Source organism: Cylas formicarius, unplaced genomic scaffold (assembly GCF_029955315.1).
Source record: "Cylas formicarius isolate icCylForm1 unplaced genomic scaffold, icCylForm1.1 PGA_scaffold_4__25_contigs__length_36172078, whole genome shotgun sequence".
Classification (NCBI taxonomy): Eukaryota; Metazoa; Arthropoda; class Insecta; order Coleoptera; family Brentidae; genus Cylas; species Cylas formicarius.
The window spans coordinates 31,648,328-31,673,551 of NW_026844334.1; the positions used below are offsets into that span (position 1 = coordinate 31,648,328).

The 25,224-nt window shown below is 33.2% G+C and overlaps 4 protein-coding genes across 6 annotated transcripts; 1 reads left to right on the forward strand and 3 right to left on the reverse strand.

The window, feature by feature from the left end:
• Positions 1-16,661, reverse strand: LOC132700708 (uncharacterized). The gene is made up of 7 exons (XM_060668201.1): positions 16,321-16,661; positions 16,121-16,268; positions 15,612-16,070; positions 8,813-8,881; positions 8,692-8,751; positions 8,306-8,635; positions 1-247 (listed from the first exon to the last, which is right to left on the reverse strand). Exons 1-6 carry the CDS (start codon positions 16,564-16,566, stop codon positions 8,346-8,348), a joined length of 1,272 nt encoding a protein of 423 aa, XP_060524184.1. The 5' UTR covers positions 16,567-16,661; the 3' UTR covers positions 1-247; positions 8,306-8,345.
• Positions 16,662-18,753: 2,092 nt separating this feature from the next.
• On the reverse strand, positions 18,754-21,748 carry LOC132701495 (NHL repeat-containing protein 2). 2 transcript variants are annotated; one of them, XM_060669454.1, is made up of 8 exons: positions 21,591-21,748; positions 21,329-21,516; positions 21,107-21,273; positions 20,800-21,050; positions 20,345-20,712; positions 20,056-20,289; positions 19,762-19,973; positions 18,754-19,709 (listed from the first exon to the last, which is right to left on the reverse strand). In XM_060669454.1, exons 2-8 carry the CDS (start codon positions 21,468-21,470, stop codon positions 18,939-18,941), a joined length of 2,145 nt encoding a protein of 714 aa, XP_060525437.1. In that variant the 5' UTR covers positions 21,471-21,516; positions 21,591-21,748; the 3' UTR covers positions 18,754-18,938. The 2 variants fall into 2 exon arrangements, with proteins under 2 accessions (XP_060525437.1, XP_060525436.1); XM_060669453.1 differs by lacking the exon at positions 21,591-21,748 and having other exon boundaries at positions 21,329-21,581.
• Positions 21,749-22,021: 273 nt separating this feature from the next.
• On the forward strand, positions 22,022-23,621 carry LOC132701498 (ubiquitin-conjugating enzyme E2-17 kDa). Its single transcript, XM_060669457.1, has 3 exons — positions 22,022-22,220; positions 22,326-22,611; positions 23,140-23,621. The coding sequence occupies exons 1-3, from the start codon at positions 22,177-22,179 to the stop codon at positions 23,263-23,265; spliced, it is 456 nt and encodes a 151-aa protein (XP_060525440.1). The 5' UTR covers positions 22,022-22,176; the 3' UTR covers positions 23,266-23,621.
• Positions 23,622-23,654: 33 nt separating this feature from the next.
• Positions 23,655-25,096, reverse strand: LOC132701497 (putative sodium-coupled neutral amino acid transporter 10). Of its 2 annotated transcripts, none has more exons than XM_060669455.1 (3): positions 24,782-25,096; positions 24,536-24,728; positions 23,655-24,486 (listed from the first exon to the last, which is right to left on the reverse strand). In XM_060669455.1, the coding sequence occupies exons 1-3, from the start codon at positions 24,968-24,970 to the stop codon at positions 23,657-23,659; spliced, it is 1,212 nt and encodes a 403-aa protein (XP_060525438.1). In that variant the 5' UTR covers positions 24,971-25,096; the 3' UTR covers positions 23,655-23,656. The 2 variants fall into 2 exon arrangements, with proteins under 2 accessions (XP_060525438.1, XP_060525439.1); XM_060669456.1 differs by having other exon boundaries at positions 24,805-24,942.
• Positions 25,097-25,224: the final 128 nt, after the last annotated feature.

Here is a 25,224-nt window from a genome sequence, read left to right on the forward strand (position 1 = left end):
CAATGCTTTATTTACATTTTATCTAATATTAAATTAAAAATAATAGGGTGCTTTTTATTGCTTAATGGCAATAAAATCAAGTATTCTCCTGGTAATGTCTGGGTTGTCATTAATGACTTGTTATAAAATTTTCCATACCTTACACACATAATTATAATACGCTGTAGCTTACCTACAATTTAAATGAAAATTCTAGTCTTTGCCTTCATGAATTTACTAATTTTGATGACATGTCAGTCAGCCCTGCCTACAAGAACAAAACTTTAATGTGGTTCATCTCCTTTCAACAAGTAAAAAGTTGTATGGGCGGGGTCTGCGGCACTTGATGTTTTTAAGCAATATTTCAACGTGTGATAATTATAATTACGTTTTATTGTATAACACACAGATCGTGTGTAAATAAGAAAAACATCAAAATAACTGGTTTGAAACTACTAACACTATGACAAGACAACATGATATTCAAGGAGATATGAAATTGAAAATGCTGAAATAAATAAAGCTAAAGCCCCGATCGATCAGACTGCTAGGATACAAAGTTAAATCTGCCCAACAACTATCATCTTTGAGAGGGGATGGTAAATACTTGATAATCTTTCTCTGAATTTTCTCATTTTTACTGACATGCACGAAGTATATGGAGCATCAGACGATAGAGGCATAAATTACGTAATCAGATAACAGCGAGTTGTCAATGTAACATTCTGAGAAGGTTATAATTTAATAGCTTTTAAATATTTGCAACATGTCATTAATCGTGTACCATTGTGACGGCGAGTGATATTATTTTGAAAAGCTCTGCGGTCGTTTGATACACAATTGATAAAAATGTAAACTAACGATGATGGTAGAGTACTGCCCTGATGCGTGTCACTAATGGGTGAGTAAAAACAATATTGTATAGTCTCCGCTCAGACAGATATGTTCTAAAAAGAGTGAGTAGGTGGTCTCTAAATCACACTCTTAATATGGTCATCAATTATACAGAATGAGTGGACAAAAAGAATTTAAAAAATGAAGTTAATGAACCTAAGGGAAAAACTACAGAAGTTCAGTTCAAAAGTAGACCAAAATCCCAGTAAAATAAATTAAAATTTAAACCAAGATGGAACGACAAGATAAAATTACTGCTTTGTCTAATCAGCAGTTCGCAAGCATAGGGCGGCTTCTAATAAAAAGCACATTTACTATTACTATTAACAAATGTTCTGGATTCAGTTTCAGTTAAGTTTTGAAGAAACCAAAAGGATGATCGGCCAAACGTCCGCAAGTTTGATTCATCAAATCTTATAAAGTATTACGAAAATTTCAGTTAAGCTCTGAAGAAGCCAACAGTATGATTGGCGAAACGTTAGCAAGTTCGACTCAACAACAACTTCACGCAGGAGGAATCGAGAAGTTTTGTAAATAGTATTACAGTAGCTTGTGGAAGTTTCTTTGAAAAATATTATGACTGGCTAAGTTATAACAAATTTTTAAAAAATGGAAAAAGTTGTATACCATATTGTTTAGAGAAGTGACTGAATACAAAGTACCTTGGTCTCATCATACATATTACTCCAATTGAGGAAGAACAAATAGACATTGATCTAATCATATTTGAAAGTGTTGTAAGTAAATTTAAAAATTGCGGAGCAATACACCCAGAAGGAATATCAGCCGACCTAATTAAATAGAAAACAACAAAACTTTTTGAAGCTTTGGCCTAAATAAATTTCTAAACGTCAAGAAGAACAGATTTCAGAGCTGGTAGAACTTACACCTCCAACATGGTTTGCTTAAAACAAATAATAGAAAAAAGATCTAGCACCAACCAAGAGACTCATCGTATGTTTATAGATCTCAAGAAGGTGTATGACACAGTACCTGTAAAAAAGCTAAAAAAAAAGTGTCACAAGAATCAAACATTAATTACATCTTAACAAAAGCTCTTCAAAATTTATATAACGGTTCAATAGCAGGAATAAAAATTGGTAATAAACGATCTCGAAATTTTCATGGGAACAAGGGTTTGCGTCAAGGTTATTCTGTGTCTCCCACACTGCTTGAAATATATGTCGTAGAAGCTCTAAATCGACAGGAAAGGGAACGCAGGGTTATAGGTATTGAATTAGATAAAACCTGCTTATATAAGTTATAATTTGCCCAAGTCATCATCCAACATTCAAGTCGATTAAGATCAAATCAACGCTTACCTAGCAGTTGAATTTAATACAACGACAAATTAAAAGACGTGTAACTCAGGCCAGAAGATTAACTTGTTGTTTAAATCAAATCACTTGGTGTCACAAGATAGCGAAAAAAAGAAAATACAAGGTCCACGAGATGTCAATTAAAAGTCCTTTATTGCATGGAGCAGAGACATCGCGAATTACACACAGTCATCAAAGAAGTTCAGCCATTGAATGAAAACAACTGATTTGGTATGGTCATGTCTAACAAATGGACAATTCCATAACTACAATACTAGAAATAAAACCATATTGAAAAATACCAGAAAAGGACAGGACTCTCTGATTCTCAGTATCCAGAGTTTTGACAGTGTCCCACAGATTGTACTTCGTGGTGTACCAAAAAGATACAATAAATTACAGAAACACTTAAGAAATAACTTAATATAATTATTTATAACCATGATCTACAACGTACTAAAATTGTACTAAATGTTCTTTTTCGTCATAAGGCCTTGATGGCGGTATTTGTACAGAATTAAAGTCTGGAATAAACCAGTAAAAAAAAATTGCGGTCTGTTATTTCAGTTGCAGCGAACGAATTGGATGCAGCATGGTAAATTTTTAACTCTAGATCTTTGCATGGAGAAGCCTTGTTGAGAGAATATTTTATATATCTTAAAAATATTATATAAAAAATTATCATATAAAATTACAAGTTACTTTTTATAAAACTTTTGGATTCTTCCTGCGTCAGTTTTTGTTGACTCGAACTAGCTAATAAGTTCATTTGGAACCAAACCTTCACACCTTAATTGAAAAATGCTTGTCTGGAACATATTTTACTTATAACGGTCAGATTTTTTTAACAAACTTCGGGAAAAGCTATGGGTTCTCCACTATCACCAGTCATCGCGGATATATTTATGGAAGCCTTTTGAGAAGAAAGCTCTCGACACCTTCCATCTAAAACGAAAATTATAGAAACGCGACGTCGATGACAACTTTTGTTATTTGGCCTCAAGATCAGGAATCTCTAGTAGATTTTCTTAGACATTTAAATTCTATACACCCTAACATACGTTTTACAATTGAATTAGAAACTAATAACAACCTCCCATTCTTAGATATTCTTATCAATAGAAAATCAGACCTAACATTGGGTCCTGGATTTACAGAAAACCCACGTACACATTGTCACATCACCAACCGGGCCAAAAATCATCGGTTATCAACTCTCTTGTTTGCAGAGTCGTAAAACTATCTCCATCCGAGTCATTAAACCCGGAATTAAAATACCCTACCTCTGCTCTTCTCTCTAATAATTTCCACATTAAAGATATTAGGCATACCATCACAAAATACACTTCACCACAACCTTCCAATAGCAATGAAAACGAAAGCAATCCCACACTTGCCACTGTTGTCCTTCCTTATATACAAAAAAAACATCACTGACCTCATATCAAACATTCTAAAGAAATACAACGTCAAAAGCAGATTTACCACTTGTCCAAAAATCTGTCAACATCTTCGATCCGTCAAAGATAAAATTCCATTTAAGATGCCAGGAGTTTCAGCATTCCATGCATATGCGGAAAAAGAATACATTGGAGAGACGGGACGTAAAATATCAACTAGATTCAAAGAACATGAAACAGCCTTAAGACTAAGACAAATAAACTCATCAACAAAACTCACACAATCACGAAACCGGACATAACATTTTATTAGATAAAACTAAAATTCTTGCATCAATTTTTCTACCAACGAAAAATCCGAGAGTCTATAGAAATCTATAAGCAACCTAAAAATCTTAACTGCGACTCAGGTCTTTACCTGTCACCAATATGGGAATGAGTCATCCGAGACGGTGTTTATGGCCCTCTTTTAACTCCGCCCCCTCAAACAATATAAAAGCAGCAGGTCGAGAGCAAAATGCGAGCCACTTTCAGTCAAGCTCTGAAGAAGCCAACAGGATGATTGGCTAAACGTTAACTAGTTCCAGTCGACAAAAACTGACGCAGGAGGAATCCGGAAGTTTTATAAAAAGTATTACAGTAACCTGCGCAAGTTTCTTTGGAAAATTAAAATTACAAGTTTTTAAATATGAATTTCTGAAAAAATTAGTTTTGAGTGGTGGGAGAGTCGATTTGTGCTTAAGAAAAGGTCCGGCATGCATTTTTATATCTATCACATGCTATCACGAATCGAGCCAAATCGGGCGACGCCCGAACTTAGTTCTTATCTATCACATGTTATCCCGAAAATATTTTTTTTGGTTTACTTTCACCTTACACTACCCAGTTGTATTCGTAGCTTTATATGTTTCCTTGTTTGGCAAAATAAAAATGGTGAACTTATCCTTACTCACTAATTATAGTTACCATCACATTGATGATTGCTCCTTCAGGGTTAGTTTGTCAACCAAAGAAGAAACGGAGGTAAATTATTTGCTCATTGTTTAAAATAATAATTTTTCGTCCGAAGTAAAACCTCATCAAAAATTCAAGATTAATCATATACCACGTTGTGTGCGTATTGTAATTCGTGTTAAATGAAAATACCTTTATTATCTGGCTTAGCTTTCCATTAAAAATCTATTTTTTAAAAAGTAATGTAGATAGAAAATTATAAAAAATGTACCACTACTTAAATAACACAACCTAAAAATGCACCAATAGGTCAAGCGTGTGAGGTGCAATGTTGCCACAACTAAGTATTTTTACTGAAGTATCTAGACTGACTGTAAGAAGCCTCTGAACCAAAATAAAATACCCTGGGAATTGTTTTGTCTGTCTTAAATTTGTATTAAATAAAATATGATTTTGTGTACTGGGTGTTTTTAGAAGTTCATATTATAAGTTAGAATTATAGACTTAAATTAGTTTTTTTTTATTTTCCCTCAAAATGTGTTATTTTGGTTATAAAATGGCCATTGGTGTTTGGTGGGTGGTAAGGATGTCAATCGGGGAAATGAATTTTTCACAATATTAAAAAAAAACTGTTTTCAAAGTTAGATTTAGTAATAATATTTTGCAAAATGTTATAATGTGAAAGTTTGTCTGAGCCGTAGTTTTTGAAAAAATGGTAGATAGCACACGAACCGTAACAGTTAGGAAAATGCGGTTTTCAAATTTACATTGTCAGGGTGGTTAAAATTGAACTGATTTATTATAAGTGCTTTTCTGGCGCCATTTATTTGTTTAACATGCAGGGTGTTTCTTAATAACATGCTAATTCTTAAGGAGTGTCCACTTTTGTTCGACACAAGGTGGAATACTATTATACACCTGTTACCAAATTTCAAGTATGTAGTATAACAACACACTAAAGTTTGTTTTTTTTTATTCTTGGCAAGTGTGAATTATGGCAGCGACAACACAAACTCCTTTCGCTGTATTAAAAGAAAGCACGCATCTCGAAATATTGACTGTCCAGCGAAACTAGTTCTCGTAATAAATCGGATTCCCACCAAATAGTCACGTGCATCCAAGTCCAAACAGCAATCAGATGATTTAGTAAAAACTTGGTCATGTATAATTTCATTCCAAAATCATCACAACCACACGACTGACAGCGCTGCAGCCTTACGTAAGCATCCTATAAGCGATCAAACAATAAAAGAAGGACTTGAATATTTTAATAGAGGTCATTCGGTTTCATCAGCGTACCACAGTTTTTGTTTTTCAAAACAGGAAGAGCTGGGCGACCAATATGAAGAAATGATGGCTGATCGACATTTGTTTCCCACAGAAACTGACTTTTCAAATATATGACATAAACATTTCCAAGAATCCTTTGGTTCTAGATCGGGAAAGGATGCCTTAGAGACATTGGAAACAAATTTATCTGATAAGGACACTTTGTTCCACATTGAAAAAATTTTGGAGCATTACGCCATTTCCTTATGTACTCCAATGATGCAGAGAGCGGCAGATTTATTGATTCAATCATCGGAAATATTATTTGTTGATGCAAAAATTTTGGAGCATTACGCCATTTCCTTATGTACTCCAATGATGCAGAGAACGGCAGATTTATTGCTTCAATCATCCGAAATATTATTTGTTGATGCAACTGGGAATTGTGACGTTGAAAACCATAAATTGTTTTTTTTTGTTACCCAGTCTTCTATTGGGGGAATTCCAATTGGATGTGTGATCACAACAAGTGAAAAAAGCGATGTTTTTAATATTGCGGTAAAAAATTTAATAGACATAACGCCTAAAAAAATATGCCCTGCAGTTATTATAACCGACGACGACCTCAAAGAGAAAAAGGTACTTAAAGAACATTAGCCAAATGCTACATTACTGCTATGGACGTTTCACGTTTTGAAGGCAGTTTGGAAGGGGATCTGTACATCCAACAACAATGTGCAAATTCAGGACAGGCAGAAGCTTTACATCTACTTTAGACACATCCTGAAAAGTGCCAATAGTGAGAAAGAAGTGCAAGAAAATATTTCTATATTAATTAAAAGCTGTGCTCAATATCCCAAATATAATAGTTATGTTGGAAAACTGTTGGATAGAAAAGAAGAATGGTGTTTGTGGTACAGAAAAACATTTGTTACCCGAGGATCGAATACTAACAACATGATAGAAGTAATTTTTAGGTTATTTAAGGACATACCGCTTGTACAACTCGTAGACTTCATTGTGGTTAATTTCAACTGTTACTACAAACAAAGATTACTGGACGTAGTCATGAACAGAGTCAACATCAGGAGATACACCGCCGACGACAAGGATCCCGATAAAACTGTAGAAATAGGGAGTCTTCAATATACTGTGTTGAGCTCCTCTGCGGAACAAACCTACTTTGTAAATATGGAAATTTGTACGTGTTCTTGTCATCAGGGTTGTACAGGAAAAATTTGTAAGCACCAAGCTGCTGTTATTAAAAAATTTGATATTATTAACGCTTGCAATGTTCTATCCGACCAACAGAAACACATAATATACGAAATAGCGAATGGCAACCAAACCCCTCCCCATTTGCTCAAACCGCTTCTTTTAGCCAAAAATATGACTGATGTAAAACAGAATAGACCTTCACCGACAATAGAAATCCGAAGTGTAGATACCAGGAATAATTTTTGCTGATATGAAAGACCAACTTGGAGACCTAGGACAGCAAGATCATGAGATAACTGAGGCCACAGACATTTTAGCTGAATGGAAAACTTTTTTACAACAGTTTGATATTAAAATACAACAAAATATTCTAGATGATCCTGAGAATTTTGTAGGTGGTGTAAAGTCATTTATGCAAAATTACAAGAAAAATATCAACAGTTCGTCGTCACGTCTGAGTGCACTTCACACAGCCTTCAAACCTTCACCATTATATAGGAAAATGGTGCACACGACAAGAAAAGGTACTAAAATCTCTGTCCAACCAATGAGTGTAGCAAGAAGAAAAACGAAATTTACTGGAACAAGACGTTTTCAGTCTGGAAGGAAACCGAACAATTCAAACAAAAAAGAGAACCTAGCTCGTCACAGCCTTCAAACTTGTGTCACGCAAAATCAAGCCCTCGGAGTAGAAAAATAGGAAAATAATGTCTCAATGTAAAATTATTTAAATAAATATTTGTAGCATTTTTTGTTTCACTAAATAATTTTTTTTAAATTTGTAGAAATTATTTATTTAGGTATTATAGATGTATGCAAGGAATATTTTCAATTTTTACAAAACACATATTGTAACACCCTGTACTTACTATTTTTTTATCTAATTGGGTAACAACTTGCTTCAAATAATATCGCGATTACATGTCCTGGATATGAAGGCGTTTTTGGCATAACATGTGATAGATAGGAACTGCATTCGGCTCGCACGATTCGCGATAGCATGTGATATAAAAATGCCCGGCATCTCCGTATCAGTAATAACGGATCTTTTGATGTTTTTCTTTTTATATTACATTGAATTAGCTGTCCATCAAAATATTTTTCGAAAAATCTTACGAAACCAGGCCAAAAGATTTGGATTACCAATATTTCAGTTTTGCCCCTTCTCTAAATTTTTTCTTTGTACCAAAAATTATCGCTTTTGGTATTTTAATTTGAACTCGCAAAACCCCACCCATTGAACGAAGATTGAGGAAATTAAAAAGAACTTACAACGGCTGTACCACCAAATCATCCTGATAAATTTAACAAATCAAATTTTTTTTCGAAGACGATTCACCAAATCCTTCATAGTTTTGATTTCCCTTAACAAGCGTCTATTTGCTTGTCTTAGCATTTTAATTTTTGAACACTGTCGATTAATTTTTGCTTTTGCCATCAAGAAACACCGTTTCGCACTCTCGGGGGTAGAAAGATCACTGATCTTAATATCCCTTACATATTTAGGTTTTGAGACTCTTCCTTTATTGGGTGTCTGTTGACTGTTTTTGATTGGTTCCGGTAATTCAATTGGATCTTGTACAAATTGGCCTCCTTCGAAATCTAAAATTACTTGTAATTAATTTCAACATATCCAAGGGAAGATACTGCACACTGACCTAAGTAGTTCATCTCGACTTTTGGAACAAGCAAAGTGGACATGTCAGTTTCTTCTTCATCTAAAATATATGAATTTATTGCAGAGATCACTACAACATCAAAAAGCTCAATGTTCGTTACCTAGGAAGTCAGTGGGCTCAATCTTTGGAAAAAGTAATAAATCACAATTGCTAGTTCCTGCTTTTGGTTCTGAAATATTAAATGTTTTATAGACATATTGCTAGAGGCCACTTATAAGTAGTACTTAAAAACCAAAAAACAAATAGTAATACCACAATTACAACTACAGTTTTAAGGTTTAGTTAGAGTACAGTGTCTTGGCTGATGAGCAAGTAGTGTATTGTTTCGCAGACGATGGAGGTGTGATTGTTTGGGGATATAATTGGGAGAACCAAAAAATACTAACAGACATTGCTCTACAAAAAATTAGAAGATGATTGAGTGTTGTAAAAATAAAATTTGTGACCCTATCATTTTCTTCCCGATCCCAAGCTGATTGAAAAAAAAAATTCTTACAATATTTAAGGATAATTTTAGATCAAAACTTTACACGGAAAGAACATATTGCTTATTTTAAAGGCAAAGTCTGAAAATTAATATTTAAATTCAATTTATTAAGAAATATCCTCACTCTTATATCGCTAAACAATGTTACCTAAGATACTCAACATGTCAAAGAAATATTTATTATTTAGAACCCAAAAATATTCGTCCCAACAATATTACAATAAAACTATATTTCTGATGTAGGAAATAACTCGAAGAATGGTATATAGTGAACAAAAATTCTTACAATATTTAGGGATAATTTTAGGTGAAAACTTTACATTGAAAGAACATATTGCTTATTTTAAGGGCAAAGTCTGAAAATTAATATTTAAATTCAATATAGAAATATTCTCACTCTTATATCTCCAAAACAATGTTGATCTAAGACACTCAACGAGTCAAATCAATATTTATTATTTAGAACCAAAAATATTCGTCCTAACAATATTATAACAAAACTATATTCCTGAGGAACGAACTCAAAGAATGGTAAATAGTAAAAAAAAATTCTTAGAATATTTAAGGATAATTTTAAGTGAAAACTTTACATGGAAAGAACATATTACTTGTTTTAAGGGCAAAGTCTGAAAATTAATATTAAAATTAAGAAATATTCTCACTCGTATATCTCTAAACAGTGTTGACCTAAGACACTCAACGTGTCAAATAAATATTTATTATTTAGAACCCAAAAATAGTCGTCCTAACAATATTACAAGAAAACTATATTCCTTATGTAGGAAAGAACGCAATGAATGGTTTTTACTTATAGTGTCTAGAATTTTGAAGCTTTTAATTTGATATTTATGTATATGAGTGTTTTCTTTTTCTGTTTTTTTTTTGTAATGTTGGCAGTCTTCTGTTAGGGCTTTTGAAAATTATATATTTTACTATTAATTGGATTACATTATATATATATATATATATATATATATATATATATATATATATATATATATATATATATATCAATTATTTTTTGTATATTTGGTAACGTTACTGCTTCGACTAATAAATAAAAAACAAATAAATTTAAATCACAAAACTGTATCCAAGCTATTGCAGGATCAGGGTATTTTAAAAAACTGAGTAGCATATTAGTCAACAAGTTTCAAAAATGACACTTTAGTCACAAGTTTTTTAGGCAAAAGCGGAGCACAGCAGAGCGAAGAGAGAAAAATTTATAAATACGCTTAACGGAACGCTTAATACAAATTTACGTTATTGTTCTTACTTAAATAAATATTGATGAAATGACGAAACACACTAAAATGAAAACATTAATATTGTTATGTAAACGAATATTGCTTCAAACTTGCATTTTTGCATTTCTAAAGCAGAAGGCAGTATTTGCCTGAACACAGCACAGATAGAACTTTGCGGTTTATTTATTTAATTTTCAAAGCAAAGAGCTAAAACGTATAATAAAAAACATGTGTTGAGTTATGTTGAGGCCAATCACTCCAATTTATGTAGGAATAATGCGGGATCTGTGTAAAATGCAAAGCATACTAAGAAATTTTCAATATACGCCTTATAAAGTAAATATACTGCGCTACAATTGTATCATGAAGATGCAGAAATGTGCGTAAATTTTTGTATCTCCAAAATACCCAAAAATTTTGGGGCCAAAAAAGTTTCGCGGAAAACTAACGCAAAGTCGTGAAAACTGTAAAGTTCTATCTTTGTTGGACACCCAGACAATTTGGGACACAGTGTACACCGTGTGCCGAATAAAACGATCCACTATACGATTTGGAAACCCATGGGAGAAAAGAAAAAAGTTTCGTATAAAAGTTTTTTGGACTCTCTTGAAGATTTAAAATATTATAATATTGTTGATACAGGCTGTCTCAAAAGTGTCCCCCCAACATCATCTGTTATTTTAAATGGAATACCCTGTATAATACGACATATTTTGATTCCTTAGTTAAAATAAAGGTCACTTTCTTAAGAAATTCCTATTCGAATTTTACACAGTTTAGGCAGAAATTGAGGCTATAAGTTTTTTTTTCATATTTTGATTGCCCCATATAAAATCCAGATATTGCAACGAAAATTTAATCACAGGCTAAGGGGATGATGCACTCACTACTCAATCAATTTGACAGATCCGTCTCAGCTTATACAGGTTGTGCCAAATAGGTGGTGCCGTTTTGGCGAATTCAATTAACAAAATCTCAAGATTTTCGAATGGAACACAGATTCTAGGACAAAAAAAAGTAAGTTTGTCATTTACCTTATATTTAAATTTTACTTACTTTTTGAGAAATTGGAGGTTTGATATAACACCCGTATAAATTCATGTTGAATTTAAATCTACCAAGATTAGGTCACTTGTTAGCATTATTAGGTATTTTTTAATTAGGAAAGACATGATACTACTTCCTAAAGATATAATACTCCAGATATACGAATAAAACCTATTGCTAACAATACAGGGTGTCCATTAATAGTGGAAATTTTGAAAAAAATAGACTCTATAGTACACACTTCAACAGAATTAATAAAACTTCAGAACTCATATTTAAAGAAACACTTAGTAGTTAATTATCTAGCTTGATTAACTAAAAAACGATAACTTATTGAAAATACAACTTCAAGAGGAACATTTTTAACTAAACTTTATGGGCCGAATTAAGGAACCCTTTTTAATTTACTTTTTTTTTATAAGTTTATTGATTCAAATTTGTTACTTTGATTATAATAATAATCAACTTTATTTCACAATGTGTCATAAATACATTACCTAAAAATAATATACCAAATACAAAGGAAATCGGCGTCAAAAAATAAAAAAGCACTAGATATTCTTTTAAATTTCAATTACATCGTATTAATTAAACAATTATTTAAATATTACAGAAAAAATATTCTATGGAGTAAGGTTCTAACTCTATCAATAACTTTTTTATTGTGTATTTAAAGATTTTTAGATTTGCAATTGTTTTTACCTCATTTGCTAATTTATTATACAATCTCAGGTACATATAATAAGGACTCCTTTCAGTTAAGGTTAAACGGTGAATAGGGTAATTTACATTTAGGGTTCTGGTATTATACCTATGAAATATCTGTAGTTCGAAGTCCTTTCGATTTTTAAAAAAGAATATCAATGCTTCATAAATATATAAAGCATATACAGTAAAAATACCTTCGCCTTGAACACCCCTCTACAGCTCTCTCTAAATTGCATTTTTTTAACAGTGCGAAGAGTCCCCTTTTGAACCACGAAAATTTTCTGTAGTTGACCACTACCTCACCAAAAGAAAATTCCATACCTCATGCGTGACTGAAAGTTTGCAAAGTACATTATTTTTAAAGGTTTCTTATTCATATAATTTGCAACGACTCTAATTCCATAACAAATTGAATTTAATTTATTTAGCAGATAATCAATATGTTCAGACCAATCAAGAAATTCGTCAATTTGTAAACCTAAGAATTTAGTGCTATTTACAATACTAATATTTTCTTTACCTATCCCTATTCCTAATGGTATTTCATCTCTACATAATTTAGTTCTAAACATAATTAAATTCGTTTTCTCTTTGTTTAATATCAATTTATTTCCTAGAAACCCTTGTAAAAATATCGTTGCCTTTATCACTCACCTCAGTGAGATTATTTCCCCCTACAAGCAGGTTGGTATCATCCGCATAGCATATTATGCTCTCTTGTGTGTTACGAAATACAAGTCATTCACAAAAATGGTAAATAAAATTGGACCAAGAATACTACCTTGTGCTATGCTCAGACTATTTTCCTTAATATCTGAAAAATAACTAGTGCCATTTTGGCCACATTTGTTGTTTCCTTCTTATTAAGTATGATTCAAATAATTTTAGAACATTACCTCTTACACCGTATAGATACAATTTTTTGAGCAATAACTCCCTGTCTATACAGTCGTATGCTCTAGAAAGATCTAAGCACGTACCTAAAGCTATTCTCCAAAATTGTTTTTATAAACTGAAATATAGCGGTTTCTATTGATTTATTAGCTACATAACCATGCTGATGATTGTTGAACATTTTATATTTATTAAAAAACTCTAAGAGTCTTTTGCAAATAGCCATCTCAAATATTTTAGAAAACCCGGTCAAAATTGGTATATAGTTGGTAATTATTTCTGGAGCTCCCTTTTTATAGAGCGGTTTTATTAAAGCTGTCTTAAGTTGGTCTAGGAAAACGCCATTTTCAAAGGATTCATTATTCAAAAAACACAACACTTTACTAACATACGGGACAGAATTTTTTATTATACTGGTTGGAATCTCGTCTATTCCACTATTATGTTTATTTTTAGTTTGTCCAGCAAAATGACAGATTTCATCTGGTGTTACCGGTGGACTGTGAATTTAGGGGTATTTTATTGGAAAATTGCCTTTTTTCTAGGTTTTCCAATAATTCAGGTACAACTTTGACCATATGTTCATTAAAATCATTTGACATTTAATTTGAAATCTCATTGCATATTGACCACATGCATTTGGTTTTATTATCAGAAAGCTTTAGCTTAATGTCATATGCCTGAGATTGTTCAGTTTTCAAAAGATTATCATATTTTCGCTTAACAAATCTGTATTGCTGTTTATATCGAGCACTTTGTCTAGCCAAAACTAACAAGATATCTAGTTTTCATTTACATTCTCTAATCTCATCATTATATTTATATGATTTTACACCATTAGTGTTTCATATTGTTTTTTTAGGAAAGCATTGATCAAACAGTGTAGAGAAAAGATTCATACAAGAGTTCCACTCTTGATTGACGTCATCCATTTCTGTCATAATTACATCCTCCCACTTTTGTTCTTGTAGGCAGTTTATAAAGGTTTGCTTATTTTTTTCTGAAAAGATTCTTTTAAAATGAGTCATATGTTGTCTAAAATTCTCTAAAGGTAATGTAATTTTCTGAGCAGTATGATCAGAAATAAAAGCGTCAAATACTAGAGTGTTTCCGTATTCAGAAGATGTTGTCAATACAGCTTGCTGGCAAAAAGTTAAATGAAGAAATTAGTAAAATTAAGTTTAATTTGTGTTCATTTTCTCTAAGCATGTCTATGTTAAAATCCCCCGCTATAACAATTTTTTTATTTTCCTTAAAAATATTTAAGAGTACCTTTTCTAAGCAATATAGGAAGACATCTATAGTTCCTGATGGAGGTCTGTAAATTGACAAAACTATTAACTGATCTTTCTTAAATATGCATTCTACTGCTGCGCACCCAAAAACTTTTTTTATTGATAATTCGCTTAGGTTATTTCTCGGTTTACACCTCACAGATTTATGCACATAAATAGCGCCTCCTCCATGTTCTCAACAAAAGGCAATTACTAGGTCTAAGTGTTTTATCCCTAACGTTTTTAATTCTTCCTGAGTTTTCCAGTGTTCTGTTATGCACAACAATTTACATGAAAAGTTGTTTTGAAGCATATTATTTATGCTGTCCACCGCGTTCTCTAACGATTGGACGTTTTGATGAATTATGGAGCATTCATCTGCAGAGTGTCTACCTTTATCAACTAAAGTATTTTTAACATACTCCTTTAACCGACAATCTGTACTCAATATTGGGGTCCCTTTTATAAAAAATCATTATAATTAATATTATTTCTAAATACTTTTCACCTTCTTTATATGCCGAGCAACTTTTGTCTCTGGCAGAGTGGTTGAAATCATCTAGCTTTAACTTTATGCAGTTTGGACATTTTAAAACATTTTCATCCGCCGTTTTGTGTTCCTTTCCACATTTCTGACAACATTCTTTCTCAGAGCAATATTTACTTACATGACCAAATCCACAGCATTTGAAACATTGTGCTAAATTATAGTGTTCTTGTACGTAAACCATTACCAGATCAAAAAATATTTTCCCTTTTTTCAAAAACCATTTTTAGATGGGTGGCGGGGCTTGAAGAATCCAGTTTTCCTTAGTCGGGTTGCGACACTGCTTTTTCTCTATTACTTGAATTTTGTCACATATATTATCACTAAGTTCCTGTACAATTTCGTTGTTCAGTCTTTCTAATTCCTCAAGAAACTCTTCATTTGAAAAACACTTTTGAATTCCAGTTACCATAAACATAGGGTCATTGGTTTGAGACTCCTTAATTTTCAGATGTTCTTTTTCTTGTATGGCAACTTTTAATTTATTTTGCTGATTTTTGTCAAAACTTTCCACAATTATAACGCCGCTTTTGGTTTGCTTGACGCTTTTAAAACCTTTTCCAACATTCGTATTGTTTATCTCGTTTTTAAACTGTTAAGTTGTTAGAGGGGGGAGGGTCACTTTTGGGACACCCTGTATCTTTTTATTCACTATGCTAATAAAGTAAATAAACTAAATATATAGATATACTCACCTAATTCAAACAGCGTTTGCGTTGCAGTGTAATTACTATTAAAAGTGCTTGTACCAGCACTAATATCTTGAGTATCATGACATTCAAGAGTCGTACCTATATTTTCAACTGAATGCAAAATCTTCTTCTCCGTGTCTACCTTATTCAAAGAATCATCAGTATAAGCTTCACCCACACTGGTCGAATGCCAACCCCTATTGCGCTTTAGAGTTCCAACGTTGGCGCCAGAGTCAAATAAAATGGATGCTGATGTCTTTCGTAAGTAATGTCCTGAATAGTTCATTGCGTCAGGTAATTTTAAAAACTTTGCTACTTCTTTGGCCAAATTCCCAAACTTGTTAATTCCAATGGGCTGTTTGGTGCATTTTCCCAGTCGATAGTTCAAAAAGAATCTCGTCATATTTTGCATGTTTTGAGGCCGGAGAGCGATGTACTTTTTACATGTATTATATGAATTCCCTACAAATCGATATTAATTTTTTCTATGCAAAATTTCAATTATTTATTACCCGTAATTACAAACTGACGCTCAGTCTTTGTTTTAGATTCTGGAATTGTGACTAACAATGCACCGTGAAGATCTTGAATGTGAGTAATTTGGATTTTCATCAATTCTTCCCTACGACAGCCTCCCATTATACCAAAGATTAATCCAACCTGAAGCAAAAAATTTTACATAACCTTATATTTTCACCTGGATCCTATATACCTTTGTGAACAAGTATTTTTCATCAGGTGCTGTCACAAGAAATTCTTTAATTTGTTGGGGAGTTAGGAGTTTTGACTTTTTCGGCCTGTAGCCATCCGACTGCCCTTTCAGGAAAGTGCGTAATCGTAGGTACTCACTGATGTTGATATTGTTCTTGAGGTTAATAGTGGACCGTAACATTGAATAAAGAGACCACAACGACGAAGGCTTTAAGGAACTTGAAAGTTTTTGGAAATAGGTTAGCATTACTTGTTCGGAAAAAGAATTTATTGAGTTTTCTCTTCTCCACTTTTCAAAATTATCATAGGCACGCTCATACTGACCAGACGATATTGGCGGCAATAAAGATTATCATAGGCACGCTCATACTGACCAGACGATATTGGCGGCAATAAAGTTGCTGTAGGGTCGGCAACAGCTGGCTGAAGTTCAGTACCCGCATAAGTAAGATTTTCTTCTTCGCTGGTCATTTCTTTCTGTTCAATTCTCTACCTGCAAATCAAAACACACAGCTGAAAGCTATGTAAATCATAAATTCGACTTACTTACCGACTAAAACCCAGTGAGCCCGATCTTAACGTTGCAATTTGACACTGTGACTTGCTGCCTTTTCTATTTTTCTAGCTTTACAATTTCTTACATGAACAGCCTACTAAGGTTAGCTGCATGAGATTCTCCCATAGAGAAAACTAATAAAAAAACGCTGACGGACTAAATTAAAATAATCGCCACATCGTTTATACTGTGAATGCAGGCTGACTCAAAATTCAACAAATTGAGGTACGATTTATGTCTTTGTTTCCCTCTTTTTCTGTTTAAAGGGATGGTTAGAAGAAGGCATAGAACGTTGGGTATTGACTAATCAGAGTGAATAGGTCCCTTGCATGAATTTTAAATATGGGGCAAAACATCATATATCCTTTTTTGCTAAAGTCCACGTGATAATTATTATTTTTAGAAAAACATTTCTCTGTTAGAATTATGGACATAAAGTTCACCCACAACCACGACACATTAAATATCAGAAATATCTGTCCGTTGCAATTTTAAAACTTACTCAAACTCTTTTATCTATGGATTAACATTACTTGAAAATGGAGATAATTGTCTAACCGTGGTTCAATGGTTTGCGGCTCTTTTGATTAGTTTCTGTTATTTTTAGAGAAGGTAAAATGGACTTCAATTAAAAATTTACCCTCTGTGCATCGTGACGTCACAGGAGATTCTTCGATTTTCGCGTGCTCCATGTCAATGGAATATTCAACTTCCAACACGAGAAAGCCTTGCATTCTCTAAAGGTGACGCAAAGGGTTTAAGGTCGATCAGTCGAAAAGCGAAGTCGTTGGGCGCGCGAATATATAAATAATTAACTGATATAAATAGACGTTATATAAGTATAAATATTATTAGCAATGATATCTCTATAGTAGTCTTTCATGATTTTGGTAAATATGTAATTCAAAACGGAAACACCACATTTTTCCATTTAGGTACATGAGCAAGATAATTTGAGTTTGCGACATTTATTTCCGAAAATGTTCGAACACTCGCCCTAAAACTTTCCTTTCAAATAAGATTTAAATTTAATAATGGATTAAGCATAGATGTTTTTAGTTATGTTGACAATAGCAGGTAGACTTTTCTCAAAAGATGTCTTGATTTCGTTAAATGTTTTGAGAAAACGAGTTAAGTTTGTGGAAATCGTCGTTTAGAGAGAAAACGGCGCAAATGCAGGTTAGTGGGTAATTGTACAATGCGCGAAAAACCTCTACGAAAAAATCAATGCCGGCTGCGGCGCATCAGTTTTTGCCCTAGTACGGCTAATAGCTATATGAAATGCCCTACCTATTCTGGTTATACAGGTAACCATCCCTTCAATAACATCTGTCATTTCAAACCAACCAATAAGAACTAGCCGCGATCAGCAACTAACATGGCCGTTGACGCTTGGTCAATTCGATTTTTTAGTTTAGATGTAGCATTTTTACGGCAGTATTTTCTCAAAATTTGAGACGATTTTGTTAATTGTTCTGGGAGAACGAGTTAAGTGTGCATATCGCTGTTTAGAAAGAAATGTTTAGGTTAGTGTGTGAAGTTCAAGTGCATGTGCGAAAAAATCATTTATCTACGAAATTTTAAAAATTTAAAGTTGTTTTGGAGACTCACGAACTCCTCATCCTTCCTGAAGGTAGGTTAGTATCATTTTTTAAAGGTATTTTGTTAAAATATCCACAATAATTGAAAAATGCCTAATTTAAAGTCTACTTAAATAAGGAAAAAGTGCTTAAAGCTTTGATAACATAACCGTTATCAGAGTTCAGTGATTAACTTTGAATCCCACCAGATGATCATGGCCTTCAACCTTTTGCATATTTGGACGTAATCGAAAATTGTTGACAAACAGCGCCAGTTCCAGTTTTGCCCCAGTTAATGTCCGAAGAGAAAAGAAAATGCGATTTTATTTATTTTGTCATATGTTATTTATAAATTCATGAAAAATTACATATTTCAACCGTTGCATTATAAAACCACAACATCCCATGCCAAACCAGGCTTTGTAAAAATTTTATGTAAGCACCAAATTGGTCAATCAATTTCTAAACACTTTGATAGTTCGTTCATCCAATTCGTATATTATTTGTGTCCAAAACGACATCCACTACACGTTCAACATTAATGCTAGCTGAATTTTCAAAAAAGACAGGTATTCTGACTATAAAATTCTTTGGCAAACATGCATTGGTAGTACAAGTGACCAAATTAAAGGACACGTCAATATTATTGTTATTCTTGTGGGGTGGCACACTTATCACTGTGTCCATCATTTTAACATCTTGGCCATTTTTAGGGACGCAAGACCACGTGGGCTCAGGCAAATTGATAACCCACCTTTGAACTCCTTCCGAGTTCAAACCAAGTCCATTCTCAAATTTGAGATTACATTTCAGTACTAACTTTCCTCCACTGGTGTTAATTTTCAATTCTCTTGCTGTCAGAACAGAAGCTGTTGAAATGCTAGATACAGTGTTGACAAACTTTTCTTTTAGTTTTAGAGAAAACATTTCAACATTATTGATTGAATTTTTTCCAATGGTGACTAGTTTAATTTGATGAGCATTCGTGTCCGCCACATAAAGTTTTTTACCATTACTGCTCACACACAGACCAGCTGGCTCTCTAAACTGTGATGTAGCACTGTCAGTCATATCCGAAGCTGCAGACTTCAAAGTAACAATTTTATTCTCCGACAAATCTACTTTCTTAAGTTTGTGGTTATAGGTGTCAGCAATAAAAAGATTTCTTTCATCAGGGGTGACAGCCACTCCAAGAGCATGCTGCAGTTTTGCTTCATGCAAGATTCCGTCTTTATCGCCAAAGGCAAACAGATTCTGCAATGCAAAAACATGTACATAAATATTTTAGAAGTTAATACCTCATTACATTTGGGTTTCTGTCACCTCCAACCACAGGTGTCACTTTACCATCAACTAGAGACAACCGTCGTATACTAGAGCTTTCACTATCAGCAATGTAAAGTTCCCTTTTTTTTTCACATAATGCTAACCCAGAGGGTTGAGCAAAAGCAGCGGCGTGTGGATAGTTATTGTTGCGATTTTCTTCTCTGCCTGATCCTGCTATATTTATGCAAGTGCCTGAAAATAAGTTTTTGAGCTAAACACATTCTGTATGTTATTGATAAGCTCTGCAACAGTCCATTGTTCACATTTTATATACCTGCGAGGTATTTCTTGCATTTCCACCAGACAGTATCATCTAAAAATAAGGCCCATATTTGGTGTGTGCCTGCCATTGCGATAATGAGTACATCTCGTACCGGGGGTTTGCCATCTGGGTGAAAAGTAAGGTCCATATCTGGTGTACGGTAAAGTACAAGGTCCCATGGTGAAGAAATTGCTTGCTGTTTTCCTGGTTTTCCACCTGTTTTGTCATGACCCTGTCTACCAGTTCCTTTACAAAATAGTCGAATGCATAAGGGCTTTTACACATTTCAAACCTATTTTACCTGCAACAGTATCTACTGTGCCTGTAGCTAAATCAATTCTCCTAATAGAGTGATTTTCAGTATCAGCCACATATAAGACATCTTTACTCTGAAACGTTAAACCTTGTGGATTATTAAATTCCGCATCTTCTAGATTACCATCTTTAAATCCTAGTCTCATACCACCAATCACTTTTGTTATGTTTCCATCACTATCTACTATTAAAATTCTATTATTACCCGTATCTGATATTGCTAAAGTTTCATGCCCATTTTCATCTATATAATTAGTGATTTTTCCTGGGAAAAGTAATGGACCTTTCAGATCAGGTAGTAAATGATATGCTGATTTGAAAGGCAGCTTGTGATTTGATATTAATTTCTCTTTGCTAAAAATATGTTGCCAATAAAAACATATTTTCTGAGTTTAAATTATATTTATAACTATGCAAGGGATAACAGGAAAAAAAACTTACTTATAGTATTCTAAAGCCCCTTTTACATAAGACTGCAGATCTTCCTTGTGTCCTTCCCCCGTCAACATCACAATTGGGTTTCCGTTAGGTCCCAAAATCAACAAGGTTGGCCAGCAATGTACATCACAATTTTGCCACATATCTGAATCAGAATCATTTACAACTGGATGAGTAATATTATATCTCTGTACAGCAGCTAAAATATTTTCAGAATTTTTTTCATTCTCAAATTTAGCACTATGCACACCAATCTGAAAACCAGAGCGACATTATAATTTCACATATTTAAACATTCAATATTACTTACAACAACTAACCCATCCTCCACAGAAAACTCATTTTCAATTTCCTTTAAATCAGGGATAATGTGCATACAGTTAATGCAACAATATGTAAAAAAATCTAGTATCACTATTTTTCCCTTTAAATGTTTACTAAACGACAAAGGTTCAGAAACATTAAACCACTCCAATCCTAAAAAATTATCACATCGGACTAGTTATATAGTTTCATTAAATCAAATACGCACCTGGCTTAAAGTCCTTAACAGAAGCATATTTTACGGTCCTTAAATATTCAGTAATTCCCTCCTGATCTCCATGAATATCAATAAAACGTAACAGTTTTTCATGTGAATAATACAAATAGTTTTCGTCAACTTCCATATCCATTGCGAATAACCTACTCGGTGAAGTCCGCCAAAAATTGCGAAAAATGCTGCGAATAGATCGCATTTTAATCATAAATTTTTGCAATACCTATAATTAATTAGAAACTTTAAGACTGCTTACCTTGTAATCAAAAATTTTTCATGCCAGCCACTCAAGGTCAACCACAGAGGCTCTTCTTCTTTCTAACAGATCCATCGCTCTTAGTCCACACATGGTTTAATGTTTTTGATATTAAAAGCCAAGTTTTCCGTAGAATTTGCATTCTATTCATATTCGCGGCTCGTCCCGAACTGAACTCGAAGGACGACATTACGTTAATTTTTAATGGAAACAATATCATTTGCATTGACTTACCACAGAGAGGAGCCATTCATCAAGTTTACATCCTTAAGTATTGCGTTTTATGCACAGTTATGTAACATAAAGATTTATTCTGTGGTGTATAAACGCAGTTCTAACAACGCAGTGCGTACCTCTCAGAAATTCCACCATATAGGTGACCGTCATCTAAAATTCCCAATTTTAGTGCTATTTTTGTTTATAATCGTCCTTTGTCGTCTGTCATGTCATGCAAGTTCGTGAAAAGTATCGTGTGATTCAGTCATTTCTTATTTTATATAAATAAAAAAATTCGCCGTGATCATAAAATTTAGTCAGTGATTTGCGATTTTAGCTAGACTTTAAATTTATTTTATTGCATTATACAATGTCAACACCAGCCAGACGACGCCTTATGAGAGATTTCAAACGGTGTGTATATCATGATATGGGCTTGTGTTAATATCGCATTGATTTTCTCCATTTACATAGTGATTTCATTAATAGCACAATGCGCTCAAAAATCCCTGCTTTTAGTTTACAAGAAGATCCACCTACTGGTGTCAGTGGAGCACCGACTGACAATAACATAATGATATGGAACGCCGTTATATTTGGTCCACACGATACCCCTTTTGAAGATGGAACCTTTAAGTTAACTATTGAATTTACTGAAGAGTATCCAAATAAACCACCAACGGTTCGTTTTGTTAGTCATATGTTTCATCCAAATGTATATGCGGATGGAGGTATCTGCCTAGATATTTTACAAAATAGATGGAGCCCAACATATGATGTTTCAGCTATATTAACGTCTATCCAAGTAAGTTTTGTATCTAATCATAATAAGTAGGTCATTATCTGCCCAGTAACCTTGGTAAAGAAAAGCCTTCAATGTCTTTTTTGTTTAGAAGCCAGATATGAACATTATCAAGGCTTAAGTTAAAATATTTAGCAATTGTGATTATTTCCTTAATACATGCTACATTTGTTAATGTAAACACTATAGGAAAACATCTTTAAAAGTGAAAGTTTAATTTAAAATGAGGTACAGTATTCTTCTTAACTACTAACATTAATATTTGCTCATTGTTATGGATATTCTAGTAAAATCAACAATTTGAAAAACTCATTAAATAAATTCAGTTAAGTGTGTAAAAGAACTGTTAAAAGGAATTATACTGTATACTTTCTTGTTTTTAAATATTCTGTTCTTAAGTTAGCGAAAAATTTGAAAGTTTAGTGCTTCATGTAGCAATAAAAACATATTTTTTTTTAACCAGGGAAGTGTCAAATAAAACTTCTGAGTCAAATCATATTTCTATATCTAATGTAATATTTTATATTTTAGTCTTTACTTAGCGACCCAAATCCAAATTCTCCTGCGAATTCAATGGCCGCACAGCTTTACAAAGAAAACCGAAGAGAATATGAAAAGAGAGTCAAAGCATGCGTGGAACAAAGCTTTATCGATTAGTTTGCCAGCTAAAAATTTACTAAATTCAAAACAATTCACGTCACTGTGCTTCTTTCAATTGTGTCCTTGAATAGACAAGAATGGTTTTTGAGTTTGTCCAAAGTTTGTTCCCATATACTTTTCTTTTGTAAGGTTTAGGAAGTTTTTAGATGTGTTGCTTCACAACCTCTGGGATGTTAAGAGTATCTGAAAAAAAGCTTTTTTGTTAAAATAAACAATTGTGTTAAATAATATTAATGTTTGTCATTAAGTTATAATTTTGGGCTTTTTTAATCACACTTTCCGTACTGCCTACCTTCATTCTTAGGTAGTTCTGTGTTATGATTAAAATACTTAATAAATTATTATGTATAGAATATTATATTTTATCATGTTCATTCCCAAACAAATTTTAATCACTAATAATACAGTCAATATCATCTTGATCCACATTAATGACAAGACCATCATTGTCGTCTCTAGACTTTTGGCCAGATGAATCCAGTGGCTTAATCACAATGCTGTCTATAATTTTCACAGATTTATCTTCATCAAGGATATCTTTCTTAAAACTTTCTAGTTTACTCTTAAAGCGACGCAACTTAATTTCTTTTGAATTTTCTGTGTTCAGTTTATGATCATCTTGGTTTTGCACATTGCCTCTAGTACTTTTAATCTTGCCAGAGTTTTCACTACCTTCCAATGATGTAATATGTTTTTCACTTTTGTCGCTTTTACTTGAGGCACCATCAACAACATTTTTGTCTTCAGCCTCATTTGCAGTTGAAGGAATTGGTATATCTCCAAAATTTGGTTCATTTTGTTCATTTTTGTCACCTATAGTGTTAGAGTTGCCCTCAACTTTGTTTTGTAGGTCTTCATCTGGTTTTTCTATCCTATCTTCATTTTCAGATTCACTAGATGTAATAACAATTTCCTCCTTAGGTACTTCTACAATAACTGCATCTTCTTCATCATCATTTTTTTCAAAATCCGTTTGTGTTTTCTTTTCTTCATCCTGTTCTTTTCTATTTGCTTCCAATGCCAGCTGTGATCGAATAGCTCGAGCTCTGGCTTGTAGTTCAAGCAACTCCAACACACTCATTAAATTCTCTTCCCCAATTGGTTCATTTTGCTTAGGCTTTGACACAACTTTTTCTGACCTTTCCTTCTTTATTTTTTTTGATCTAGGTTCCCTTTTAAATGTATGTTTTTGACTTTTCTTTGTCTTTGGTTCCTCATCTAAAAACGACAGTATAATTTGCAAGATTATTCAATAATGGAAATGTACCAGAGTTTATTTCAATAACAAAATCATCATCGCTAATATCATCCAAAGATATAACATCTGGTGATTTATCATCTTCAGTACTACTGCTATCCTCCTCTAAATTTTTCCCCTCAAATATATACTTGAGCCTTTTGTTTGATATCCCTAGCAACTCTTCCAGGAGCATGGAATTGATTTCTCCAATTTCCATATCCTAGAAGTCAATTAATTAAAGGACCCTTTATGGTGAGTTTATTATATATGTACTTTAATACAATCAGGAGCCATACTTTTTATTTTCTTTGGCTTTATTATGCTTAGCACCTGCTTCATGAGTTTAACTCTATCTTTAACGTAAAACGATAATTCGTGTTCACTTTCGTTTTCATCAGAATCTGACTTGTTAATAAGTTTTCTTAGCCTTTTTTCCTTCCTAGTCTTTATTTTGCTGTTCATTTCTCTTAAATGTGAAACATAACCTTTCCTCGCGAAATCACCTTTCTTCTTCTTTTTCTAGAGTGGGCTTGCTCACGGGCAATGGGCCCTTGGTCATGGGAACTCGCATAATGCGACTTTATGCCTCTTGAAGTTTCTACTTCTTTTGTAAGCTTTGTTAAATTAGCCTCAAACTGTATGAAGAGGTTTAGCTTTAGCAAAGAGCTTGAAAGGTAAATATCTACCAACCAATACGTTTTTTGGATTTAGAGGCG